Source organism: Haliotis asinina, chromosome 12, assembly GCF_037392515.1.
Source record: "Haliotis asinina isolate JCU_RB_2024 chromosome 12, JCU_Hal_asi_v2, whole genome shotgun sequence".
NCBI lineage: Eukaryota > Metazoa > Mollusca > Gastropoda > Lepetellida > Haliotidae > Haliotis > Haliotis asinina.
This window is the reverse complement of record NC_090291.1, coordinates 35219387-35233418: the sequence shown is the minus strand read 5'-3', so window position 1 is coordinate 35233418 and position 14032 is coordinate 35219387. Positions and strand designations below refer to the sequence as shown.

At 42.4% G+C, this 14032-nt stretch overlaps 1 protein-coding gene across 1 annotated transcript in view; it reads left to right on the top strand.

The window, feature by feature from the left end:
- Positions 1-14032, top strand: part of LOC137258227 (sodium-coupled monocarboxylate transporter 1-like) — a 42135-nt gene that overhangs the window by 18586 nt on the left and 9517 nt on the right. The window contains exons 2-7 of the mRNA XM_067795817.1: positions 3076-3141; positions 5290-5341; positions 8124-8191; positions 8641-8798; positions 9940-10080; positions 11624-11753. Of these exons, the coding sequence (XP_067651918.1) occupies positions 3076-3141; positions 5290-5341; positions 8124-8191; positions 8641-8798; positions 9940-10080; positions 11624-11753 (615 nt within the window). The remainder of the gene's footprint in view (positions 1-3075; positions 3142-5289; positions 5342-8123; positions 8192-8640; positions 8799-9939; positions 10081-11623; positions 11754-14032) is intronic.

Genomic DNA, 14032 nt, shown 5'->3' with positions numbered 1-14032 from the left:
TTGTGGTATACGGGTAGGGGTAAGGTGCGTGTGGGGTGATGTTGACGGTAGGAGTGTTGGTTTTGAGGGTAGAAGTGTTAAGTTAAGGGTAGAATTGTTGAGGTTGAGGGTGCAGTTGTTGAGGTTGAGGATAGAAGTGTTGGGGCTGGCGGTATGGTTGTTGATTTTGAGGTTGAGGGTAGAATTGTTGAGGTTGAGGTAGAAGTGATGAGGTTGCGGTATACGAGTGGGGATAAGGTATGAGGGGGCTTGACGGTAGGAGTGTTGAGGTTAGGGGTAGAAGTGTTGAGGGTGAGGGTAGAATTGTTGAGGTTGAGGATAGAAGTGTTGAGGTTATGGATATACGTTTTGAGGTTAAGGGTAGAAGTGTTGAAGTTATGGATAGAAGTGTTGTTAAGTATAGAAGTGTTGGGGTTGGCTGTATGATGACTGCTGATTTTGAGGATAGAAATTTTGAGGTTGAGGGTAGAATTGTTGAAGTTGAGGGTAGAAGTGTTGAGGTTATGAATAGAACTGTTGAGGTTAAGTTTAGAAGTGTTGAAGTTCTGGATAGAAGTGTTGAGGTTAAGGGTAGAAGTGATGAGGTTGAGGTAGAAGTGATGAGGTTGTGGTATACGAGTGGGGGTAAGCTACATAGTGGTAGGGTGGGGGAAGGGGTTGACGGTATGAGTCTTGAGGTTGAGAGTTGAATTGCGGAGGTTGAGGTAGAAGTGATGAGGTTGTGGTATACGAGTGGGGATAAGGTATGTGGGGGCTTGACGGTAGGGGTGTTGAGGTTAGGGGTAGAAGTGTTGAGGTTGAGGGTAGAATTATTGAAGTTGAGGATAGAAGTGTTGAGGTTATGGATAGAAGTGTTGAGATTAAGGATAGAAGTGATGAAGTTATGGATAGAAGTGTTGAGGTTGAGGGTAGAATTGTTGAAGTTGAGGATAGAAGTGTTGAGGTTATGGATAGAAGTGTTGAGATTAAGGATAGAAGTGTTGAAGTTATGGATAGAAGTGTTGAGGTTGAGGGTAGAATTGTTGAAGTTGAGGATAGAAGTGTTGAGGTTATGGATAGAAGTGTTGAAGTTAAGGATAGAAGTGTTGAAGTTATGGATAGAAGTGTTGAGGTTAAGGATAGAAGTGTTGGGTTTGGCTGTATGATCGTTGATTTTGAGGATAGAAATTTTGAGGTTGAGGGTAGAATTGTTGGTTTGAGGGTAGACGTGCCGGGGTGAAGGTAAACGTCTAAGGATAGGATCGTTAAGAGGTAGAATGATTGTGTCGAAGCTAGACATATGGACGGTATTTCAGATTTCAGGCTGAAGGCGTAAGTGGGAAGATAAGGGTAAAATTTAGGGGAAGGGATGTAAGTTCGGAATAGAAGGACGGTGTTAGTGGTTGTTCCAGGGAAATTTGACTCTACCAAAGAAAAAAGATTGCTCGAGCAAATGATGAAGCGAAATAGAGCAGTAATTTCTGGAAGAGGAAGTAGAATGTAGACAAAGCAGCTTGTCTATTCTGGACGTGCGTAAATATACAACAGCGACCGAAATCACCGAGGCGTGAATGTGTTTCTATAACAGTCCCGGCAGTTTGGGAGAAGGCTGAAGCAATAGAAGTGTTTTATCTCTCGAGTTGACGGGAGCTAAAACTTCAGTCAGATTTAAAGGAATATCACCCAAACAACCGTCTCTTTGAGCCATCTTTCGCAACATTCCAGCCACATGAGAGCAAGGGTGTTCTTGAAACTGGCTCCACACACTGAACCTTTGAGGGGATCGAACCCGGTCAGGGGGGTGGCGAGATAACGTTTAAACCACTGGGCTACCTTTACGTCACCAGTAATAATTTTAGTTTGCAGATGATAAAGAACAGCATCCTTAAGACTTGTCTTACAAACTGTAACAGATAGCTATCTTGTATACCTGGTCTGTTTAATTGGTATTTTAGAAAATGGTGAAGACTCATCGCTGTCAACCAAGCATGAAGGACCGCAGGACATAATAGACTTATATGTACAGTTCTAAAAGAAGCGTGACATACATACTATAGTAAGGAAGTTTAACTGTACAACTGTAGGACGAAATGAATCAAATGAATGTGATGACTTTCTCAAGTACCTCATATTATTGTCTGGCCTCCAAGAAAATATCTGATGTAAATGTAGAAGTTCGACACACCTGGACGAAAACCCAACATGGTGAATAATAGTGGCGCCAAATTTTTAGAGAACGCTCTTGTTGAAGGTCAAGGACGACGTAAGAGTCACGACACTCAGACGCCTTCCTGCAACACGCGTACGCTTTCGTGCCTTCTTTCACAATTTCCGAAAATATAAATGTTAGATTGAGAACAGGTTGTCAATCAATGGATAAGCGCGAATAATGGATAAGTTCGTAAACCTTTGCGGTATGTTCTTTTAGAGCTCAATGATCTCAGTAATGGACAAGGGATTCGGGACTCATGACAATCCGGGGTAGAATTGGTCTTCAGTAACCCACGCGGTGACTAACGGGAGTGATCAGGCTTGCTGACTTATTTGACACAGGTCATCGGTTTCCAATTGCGTCGATCGATGCTCATGCTGTTGACCCCTGGATTGTGTGGTCCAGACTCGATTATTTACAAACCGCCGCCATTTAACTGGAATATTGCTGAATGGAGGATTCGGAGGCTGAATATATGCCAAGTGATACATGCACGTTTGGATTAGTCGTACCCGATGTCTGCTGCCAAATCCTAAAGTATGGATTGAGTGGTTACAATGTCAGACAGATGAGGCGCGGATTCTTGTGGCCCCTTAGTACTCTGTTAGAAATACGGTACAGCTGATTGACCTGTATATAATGCATGTCGTATAACAGTGGAAGTAGACCCACATTTAGGGCTCTACAAGATACAGGGCGAATTCGGGACTGGAATCAATGATCATTGATGGGTAAGGGGCGTAACTCTGCTGGTCGAATATGGCGATGACAATGTAACAAGACGGGCCGCTGCACGATATGTTTGTCTTGTATAATATACCGATGTGTATCGATGTATTACTGTCGACTGGTGATTGGTGACGCATTTCATTGTTCTGTTTCAGTACTTAGAACTCAGGTTCAACTATAGCGTGAGGGTGTTAGGATGCTTGGTGTTCACACTGCAAATGGTAAGTAACTTTCACACGCTGTCACACTCAATCAAACGCAGTCACACACTGTCACGCTCGATCACACGCAATCAAACACTATCACACTCAGTCAACACAGTCAATCACTGTCACACCCAATCAAACACAGCCACTCACAATCAAACACTGTTACACTCAATCAAACACAGTCAAACACTGTTACACTCAATCAAACGCAGTCACACACTGCCACACTCAGTGAAACGCAGTCAGTCAAGCGCAAACACTGTTACGCGCTCTCACACAATCAAACGCAGTGAAACACTGGTACGCTCAATCAAACTCTGTCACATTCAGTCACACCTGATCAAACGCATTCAAACACTGTCGCACTCAGTCAAACGCAATGACACTCAGTCGCACACTGTTTCATTCAAACGCAGACTGCTGGCAGGAATCTTTCTCAGGTTAGATATGGACCTATTCCAAAGCATCACTTTCCATGACGCCCTGGACATGTTCAGGGTCGTACCATGGGCAGACTTTAGGCCAAAGCCACAGTTATGCCAAGATGGTAAAAGAAACAACGAGCCATGACATGATGTCGTTTTGCATATGCCGTTTGTTCTGAGAAAGGACATCCACTGATAGGGTGTTAAATGAGTGAGTGAGTTTAGTGTTACACCGCATATAGAAATATTCAAGCAATATCGCCGCGGGGGACACCAGACATGGACTTCACACATTGTACCCATTTGTTGAATCGAACCCGGGTATTCAGCATGACGAGCGGGCGCGTAAACCATCTGGCTACCCCACCGTCCCGATAAAGTGTCTTATCCAATTCATTATTATTTCTTACCTATGAAGATACGGGTTAAAAAATGATTTTAGTAACCCTCGCTTGTCGCAAGCAGCGGCTAACGAGATCGGGTGGTCAGAATCGCTGACATGATTGCTTCATGACATCTTATCTCAGGTGCGTATATCACACATGCTGATGATCACTGGGTTGTCTGGTCCAGACAAGATTATTTACAGACCGCCGTCATAACGCCGGAATATTGCTGAGTGCGGCGTAAAACTAGACCCAATCACTCATTACTTCTACAAGAGCAAAGACGACGACAATGGCGCCTCTGGTCAGATCACTGTAAGTGTGATGAACAAAGTAAACTCCCATCATTGACACCTCCTCAGAGGCACCTGCACAAATTCATAACGCGTACACGGTGTTGCTGGAATGAACTAACAGCACAGGCAGGCTTTGCTGTTGTCAAACTTAGCAACCTGTATTACAGAAATGCCAGACATAGACTGGTTGTTTCTGGTCCCGCTGTGCGATAACCAACACGGTGTCCTAGTCGGCAACCTTCCAGTACAGATAAGATAGAAAGACATGTGTTGGTTTATGGATCACCCTACAAGGACATTATCAGAAATTATTAGAAGTTATTTGTCTGTTGACGATTTAATAATCATGTAATTATGTAATCTATAATGACATCGTATACCGTAGTTTCACTATTAAAGTTGTTTTAATACTCAGAATTCTCTCCATGATCTTTGCTGTACATGTGTTTATGTTTCAATAATTCTTTGATAATGTTATTGGTAAAGGCATTGTTAGTAGACCGTATTTTCTCCAATAAACTCCGGTCAGTTTTAATGCACTGAATAATTCATACTTCCCACCAAACAGACGCACGTTAAACATGTATACTGCATCAAGGTTTTAAGATAAGGTTTTATCTAAATTATATCTACTGGATTTAAGGGAAAGGATATAGGAGCTTTTCAAGTTATATTCGTTCCCAAGGAGTTAGAGGCAGACATTTCATATTTGAATGGCGGCATTAGATATCAGATATGGATGTATATATACTGAACAGCAAAAGAAACGCAAGTTCATAAAAAAACTCTGATAAAAGTAAGCTTTCATATTTATGTCTTCTATTTAAAAAAACACCTTTCCTGTTCAGTATGCATAAGAAATTGTCTTGAGAATGAATATATTTATTTCCGTTAGTACGAACTTTTAGCCTATTCTTAAATGATTTGTTTCTCGACTATTGCATCTGCCAACTTGTAATTTAGTATCTTATTTGTTGTAATGTTTTTATATGGGCCTGCGACCTTTATAGTGAATATGGTATTTATTGACTGTATCATTATCTCTTCATACAGATGGTGTACATGGCTGTTGTTTTCTATGCTCCTGCTCTCGTGTTTAGTCAAGGTAAGTGTCGGAATGCGTTGGTGACGTCACGAACACCATCCCTGCACTTGTAGGAATGTCATCATAAACACCATATGAGATAATTTCACAATAACAAGCTAACTGTTTTTGCGTCTCGGGGAAGCCGTTGAAGGGTTGACAAGCATTTCGGTGTTGTCCGATAACGGTGACGTCTGACGTTTAGTGCTCATGCTTACATGATCTTGGGGCGGTGGGGTAGCATAGTCGTTAAAGGGTTTGCTCGTCACACCGAAGACCCGGGTTCAATTTCCCACAAAACTGACTTACTCACTACACTGTGTTACGGCTTCCACGTAGAAAACATTTGAAAGACTTTCCAGTGTCATAAAAGGGCGATATTTGAACTTGTGTTTCGGAAACAATAGCGACAAATAAGGAATACGTTTCGTATTTTTTAAAATGTTTACTTTATACTTGCCTCCAAGGTCCGAAAATCTTCCAAAAGAAAAAAGATGCAAATAACAACTGTCGTCTATATCCCATTGATTCAGGCTAGAAATAATCATCCGCCACCCTTCCTTGTCGAACTTTGTTGACACATATCGTCGAGTTCAACCTTCACATATCTATGCTCGTGATGTCAGTCAGTGGAATGGCTTCTCAAGAGTCGATTGTTTACAGACCGGAACTTGCTGAATGCGGCGTTATAAACAAACAAACAAACCCAACTCAGCTAATCTAACGCGTTTTGCTCTGATGGAATAGCTAATTACAAAATATATTCTTTACGAAAACAGGTCATATTTCATTAACACAATGGTAACAAAACAGAAATAATAATCTTTAAAAACTAAACCATCCAATCAGGTTGGCATGTCCATTGTTCCGTATACCAGTTAAATATATGTGTTTTTTATCTTCAGTATGCATTACTGCAGGTTACGAAAAGAGGCTGTGTCATTAACCATCTCAGTGGCTCAATACTTACACTCAACAGATCCCAACGGAACTCAAATAATCATCAATGACGTCATTGAAAATCTAATTACCTTTATTTTGTCAGATGTTTATATAAGACAAAACCCATGTGTGCTAGGGCGTAAACCAGATGGCCATTCAAAAATTTCACTCTTGGCAGAATGGAACGAGCAAGCTGATTTCAACCTCCATATCTATCTGGAGCTGTTTCTGTCCCGCTTATCATGTACAAGCAACCCACCGCTACGCATCATTACTAACCCAGTTTGGGCCCCTGTTACGCACAGAAGCTGATAATAGAATATGATGTTCCAAACCAGGCGAAGGGAGGCCCAATTTAGGGGAATAAGATACACCAAATCAGCCTCACCCTTCGGTCATGTTTATAAGTCATGCACGGTGTTTGTTTGATGTCAAAAGTAAAATTTCCACTTGACGTGTTTTCAAAGTTTGTCCTGATAACCTTTTTCTTGATAAAAAGTTTGGGTAAGCTGTGTTTTACTTCCCCAGCGTGTCCTATCTGTAGGATTAGGGAGAATCCGTGGAGAGTTTGTCAAGTGATAAACCTATCTCTGTCTGTAAGCCGTGCCTTTGTGATAAACGGGGGGAAATAATGACATCTTTGCTCCTAAATGTCATTTTAATGCGAATAGGTCACAAGAAAGCTGAAATAGATTAAGCCGACACATTGTAATAAAAACATATCACATTATTCACGCACAAAATAATCACGCTCAATTAATGTGAAACTGTTTTACTTCGTGGTTCTAGGCTGGGAAGCTGGGAGCTGGATTTGTTCCAAATATAATAAAATCCATGTTTTACTGTTTTACTGCCTCACACAGCGAAAATAAATAAATAAATAAATAAATAAATAAATAAATATTTGGAGAGGGAGGGGCGGCGAGAGATGTTATTCTGAGGCTCAGATTTCCCATGGTTATGTCCCTTTGCTTGATTTCCATGGTAATATAAACATGCTCGTGTGTCCACAAAGGAGATAAACGTCTAAGAACTGCGTCACTTTTTACCTTAAAAGAATCTGTTACTTTGAGATTTAAATGATCGAAGCAGTGTTAATCCTCGCTCGATCATTCACTGACTCACTCACTAGCTGTATATGTGTTTAGAAGTGATACTCGTAAAGAAGATAGTTGTTATGGATGTTAACTTGTATATTATAAGACCCGTGAAGGTGCCGGGGAAGAATAGGCCTTCAGCAACCCATGCTTGATATAAAAGGCAACTATGCTTGTCGTAAGAGGCGACTAACGGGATCGGGTGGTCAGGCTCGCTGACTTGGTTGACACATGCCATCGGTTCCCAGTTGCGCAGATCGATGCTCATGTTGTTGATCACTGGATTGTCTGGTCCCGACTCGATTATTTACAGACCGCCGCTATATATCTGGAACATTGCTGAGTGTGGCGTAACACTAAACTCACTCACTCATTGTATATTATGAGGAACACATCTACCAGCGTATACTCCGAAACGTTGTGTTCCTCATAAAAATGAAGTTGATTTCCATTAAAAAAAACTCTCTTCCGTACACGTTATCAAAATGTTACATTACTGTGCAATAGTTTGTCGAAACACTGCAAAATTAAGTCCCTAACAGAACTACATAGTAATACCCGTGTGAAATACAGTACCCGTTTCTCCTTGGGTTTGTTTCAGTCACCACTGGACATGTGTGTACTCTCTTTTGTCCGAACGTATAATTTGGGATATTCAACACAACTTCTCAGTGAATTTCTCAGTGTGATTTAAATCCGCGAACACGATCAGTGGTTCATCAAATAAAAACGTTTTTTGTTTTCTTTTCTTTTCGCAACCTCAGTGAGTGGCATGTCCATGCTTGTGTCTATATTGGCCATCGGGGGCGTCTGCACTATCTATACCACACTGGTAAGTAGCGTAATGTCTTTAAGTTCACTAGTATTGTCTTCGTGATAACTCGTTTGTAACTGAAGACCTGTGAAGATCCGGGATGGATGGAACTAAGGCTTGGTAACCCATGCTTGTCGTAGGAGGCGACTAACAGGATCGGGTGGTCAGGTCCACTGGCTTGGTTGACACATGTCATCGCATCCCAGTTGCGTGGTCTATGCTCATGCTGTTGGTCATTGGATTATCTGGTCCAGACTCGATTATTTACAGACGGCCGCTGTATACCTTGAATATTGTTGAGTGCGACGTAAGACTTAACTCATAATTGACCCGCTTTGATTTTACAATTATAATCACTAAAATATTGTACTTTTTAGAACTTAAATGTAATTATAAAATTGGTTTAAACAGTATCTAACACATGTAGTTTGAAGATGATGTAATTTGTAACTATTTGTAATTTTCAGGGAGGTTTGAAAGCAGTCGTGTGGACAGATGTTTTCCAGATTATTATCGTCATATCCGGTATCCTCGCTCTGATCATCAAGGGAACAATAGAAGTAGGCGGAGCGAGAGCCGTCTGGCAGAAAGCTTCCGAAGGCGGGAGATTGGAAAATGTTTTTGAGTAAGAAATATGCACGCAGACATTCTGATCACCACCGTGTTCTAAAACATGAGAATGATTCGCCCAAATTCCTGAAAACCCCTTGCTGTGTGTGATATTTTGGAACAGCATAGATAATGGGTTTATGAGTGTGTGACATGCAAGTGATAAGAGCTGGCACGTGGATTAAATAAGAAGGCAGGGTAATAGGTATATTTAACTGCCAGAGTATTTGATAGAAAACAGGAGGTAATCACGCGTGCAGGTAGAATTCTGATGAGGTACAGTACTCATGCCAGTTATATCCAGACACATGACATAATTTCCACAGACTTACATGTTATTTCAGTGTAGCATAAATAACGTTCATGAAATGAGTTTAGGGTGGATCTTTGTACAAATTGACAGGCAAATGTGAAATCTTCTCTGCTCTGTGCACTTAATTTCAGTTTGTTTTCCGACCACAATTTAACTCGTGACATCACATTTATCAATTTACGTATGGTTCCACAGTACACAATCTCAAAGGTTCCCATGATAAAGGACTTTGTACTTGCATATATCTGTGCATCAACTTGTGCTCGCAGCATTCACTAAACTGGCTAACATCTAAGTGCGTGAGTGAGTGGTTTAATTTCATGCCGCTTTTTTAGCAATATTCCAACAATGTCACGATGGGGAACACCACAAATGAGCGTCATGTGGACATGTGGGAAATCGAACCCGTCATCGAACGCTTTAACTACTAAGCTACCCAACTTCTGGCTCTTGTCAACCAACACTGCACGCTGTGGTGTAAATTAAATGTTATTCAAATCGGCGTTAGTCTTGCCTTCCAAGTTTTGAACCAACTCGCTGTATGACGTCACGATCTCATTAAATCGGGTGCTGAAATGGATGTTGTTTTTTCATGCAAACTTTTTATGTAGAAATGATTCTCAGGAATATATCAGTCACACTATTTCGTGATGATTTTGTCGTAATAGTTTGTGTAATCTGTTAAGTAGTCGGTCCACTTTCCTGGCTACGTTATCCAAAAACTTCTGCATGAACCATAAATTTGTTTCCATGAGTCCTACAATAAAGCTGTATCTACTGAGAAATGGTGTGCTGTAACACAGTTACAGTTACATCTTGTATCAATGCTCTATGTATGTTTTAGTTTTGACCCCGACCCCCTGAAGCGTCACACGTTCTGGTCTCTGGTGTTTGGAGGTTCCGTAACGACACTCAGCGTCTACGCCATCAACCAGGCCCTCGTCCAGCGCTACCTCGCCGTGAAGAAACTCAGGCATGCCCAGGGGTAGGTCTAGAAGCTCAGTCACGACACACGATTAGGTGTAGAAGCTCAGTCACGACACAAGATTAGGTGTAGAAGCTCTGACGGCACAAGTGTAGGTGTAGAAGCTCAGGCGGCACAAGATTAGGTGTAGAAGCGCAGACGGCACAAGTGTAGGTGTACGAGCTCAGACGGCACAAGTGTAGGTGTAGAAGCTCAGACGGCACAAGTGTAGGTGTAGAAGCTCAGGCGGCACACGTGTAGGTGTAGAAGCTCAGACGGCACAAGTGTAGGTGTAGAAGCGCAGACGGCACAAGTGTAGGTGTAGAAGCTCAGACGGCACAAGTGTAGGTGTAGAAGCTCAGACGGCACAAGTGTAGGTGTAGAAGCTCAGACGGCACAAATGTTGGTGTAGAAGCGCAGACGGCACAAGTGTAGGTGTAGAAGCGCAGACGGCACAAGTGTAGGTGTAGAAGCTCAGACGGCACAAGTGTAGGTGTAGGAGCTCAGACGGCACAAATGTTGGTGTTCTGGTCTCTGGTGTTTGGAGGTTCCGTAACGACACTCAGCGTCTACGCCATCAACCAGGCCCTCGTCCAGCGCTACCTCGCCGTGAAGAAACTCAGGCATGCCCAGGGGTAGGTCTAGAAGCTCAGTCACGACACAAGATTAGGTGTAGAAGCTCAGTGTAGGTGTAGAAGCTCAGACGGCACAAATGTTGGTGTAGAAGCGCAGACGGCACAAGTGTAGGTGTAGGAGCTCAGACGGCACAAATGTTGGTGTAGAAGCGCAGACGGCACAAGTGTAGGTGTAGAAGCGCAGACGGCACAAGTGTAGGTGTAGAAGCTCAGACGGCACAAGTGTAGGTGTAGAAGCTCAGACGGCACAAGTGTAGGTGTAGAAGCTCAGACGGCACAAGTGTAGGTGTAGAAGCTCAGACGGCACAAATGTTGGTGTAGAAGCTCAGTTTTAGTTATATGCCGTTTTTAGCAATATTCCAGCAATATCACCGCAGGGAACACCAGAAATGTGCGTCACACATTGTAGACTCGTGGGAAATCAAAGCAGTGTAGGTGTAGAAGCTCAGTCGGGCACAAGTGTACGTCTACAAACTAAAATAGACACACGTTAGTTGTAGAAGCTCAGTCGAACACAAATGTGGGCTAGAAGGTCTACAATGCCCATCTGAAGATGTAAAAACCCATGCATTCCATCGATCAGGCTTGCATATAGTGTGGGTTCGTGAAACTCGGTCGTTCACAGGGTTGCGTGTAGAAAATGACGTGTGCGTGTAGATGCATTGACTCAAGCATATAATGAGCCTGTGGTTTGACCTGTCGCTAGACAGAAAGATGATCACAGACACGATAAAGCCGACAACATGATTGACGGTACCTCATATATATTATTACGTTCACTGGCAACAGGTAATGACTATAAATCTGTGTATATCGCACCAGAATTAGGTCTGGAAAAGGACGCCACGTGATGTCAAATAATAATAATACATAAATTATTCTTTTCCCGCTGACTACGACTCGAGTTGAATATGACAACTCTACTTCAGCACCATCTACTTCAACCTGCCCTCCAACATCATCGCCACGACTTTGATGACTGCGGTGGGGCTGGTGACGTATGCTAAGTACAAGGACTGCGACCCGTACATGTCCGGCAAGATGACCAAGTTTGACCAGGTTGGTTGTCCAAGGAATCTGATATACTTTGCGAAACAAAGGAAACGCAGCAATGGTACTTTATGTATTATATAAATAATCAACAGATCATAATAATCAACAGATCATAATATATTGTACGAATTGCAGAATTGCAGAGTTCCATAATTGCAGTTTCCCTGACCAAGGTTCACCCTAGCACATATGAAACAATCTAATGTCAAGGCTGAGATCGTCTACTCTCAATACCTGGTATGGTGAGGGTGAGGGTGAGTTTAGTTTTACGCGGCACTCAGCAATATTCCAGCCATATGGAGGTGGTCTGTAAATAATCGAGTCTGGACCAGACAATCCAGTGATCAACAGCATGAGCATTGATCTGCGCAATTGGGAACCGATGACATGTGTCAACCAAGTCAGCGAGCCTGACCACCCGATCCCGTTAGTCGCCTCTTACGACAAGCATAGTTGCCTTTTATGGCAAGCATGGGTTGCTGAAGGCCTATTCAACCCCGGGACCTTCACGGGTAATACCTGGTATGGCCTCCACGAGAGTCCAGAACTAGCTGGCATCGTCACCCAATGGAATCTTCTGGGGAATGTTTACCCACTTTTCCTGAAGTGCTTGTGACTGCTGTTGACTGTCGGAAGCGTTGATCAAGAATATCCCCTAAATGTTCAGGGGTTCCGATATGGAGGCCGTGAAGGCCACGGTAGTCTTGCTGTGAGAGGTCGGGCGTTGTCGTGTTCATAAATGACATTTGTTTATATTATAATGAGAGGACGTGTTGGTGAAGGATTTCAAATGTATAGCGTTGTGCCGTTATATTTCCCTATATATACCTGTATAGGGGATAGCGACCCAAAACATTACGCTCTGGTCACCAAACCTATCCACTTCCTGGAGGCAGTTTTGCGCACGACATTACCTCGTAGATTGTTCCTCATTGCTTGTGCTGAAATATTAATACATGCAGATATGAGAAATTCATATTTAGTATTCATTTTGTACAAATATAATCAAAGTTCCGTAAGATATTCTCCGTAAAGATACTTTTTGTCCTTGCAATGTACATAAGGTTCATATTTGTCAATCTGAAGGAAACTGAATGATACAGTGTCTGCATCAAGGATGGTCAAGTTCAGGGCGCTGTTTCACAAAGCTTACGTAAGCCTAACATCTGGTAACTTTCTCGTACCACCCGTACCTCTTGTGTTGCAATGTAGGAGCACGAATGCTGCGAGGAGCGTTTACGAAATCTTAGACTTACGAGAGCTTTCTGAAACGGGGACAGAGTTTGCAGAATCATTCAGCCACAGTGATATTGTGGTCAAAGGCGTTGCAGAGTTACTTCCCTTACCTGTTTGTTTCCACTGATTCGATCTAGGGTTCAGATCCTGGATTCGATCTATGGTCTGTCAGTGCTATGGCGAGTTTTTAGAAAATGATAAACGCCTTCGGCCAATGAAATACACAATGCCTTTTAGAAAATGATCAAATGTCACACATGAAGAATGATGATATTTTTACTGGATATACAACTTCTTTTATTCTTTATGAGGCGACGCTTCATCATTTGCTTGACAACGACATCTATGTCGAACATAGAATAAAAGAGGTATATATATCCATGAAAATTGTCATCATTCTTTAATCAACTCAACTTGTGAATTGCCCATAAAAAATGTAACACGTCTTATATATGTGACTACACCTTCCTAGTACAGACTCTAGAACTTTGTTGGGTTGAGCCCTATTCCAGCCGTCCAACCCACTCAGCTACCACGGTTTCAACAAAACGTCGGACGACTGGTACTCTACGAACTGTTTTTTCGAGTCAGAAACCAATATGGAACTTAAATGCTACCTAAAATTCCACTCAAGTCATTCACGTACTTGGCAGTGCAACCACGCCACACCAGGTATATCATGTAACTAGTGATACAGGGGACATTGTTAATCCAGATACGAGGCAACCAACTCCTAAACGATCATTTAGGGGTTCCTACTTACACAAATTTATACTGATTGGTGGAAGGAAGAGTAATCACATGTTTGTTGGTGGCTGAAATGAACCAAGATATAATTATTTAATGGCGGTGCATGTGATGGCTGTATAATGGGCTTGTTTTGACACCAAGTTTGTTGTTTCAGTGTATATTCGTCAGTCCTCTAACGATGAACCTGGCAACTGTTAATGTATGGTCGGGGCGGTGGGGCAGCGTAGTGGTTAAAGCGTTCGCTCGTCACGCCGAGGACCAGGGTTCGATTCCCCACATGGGTACAATGTGTGAAGCCC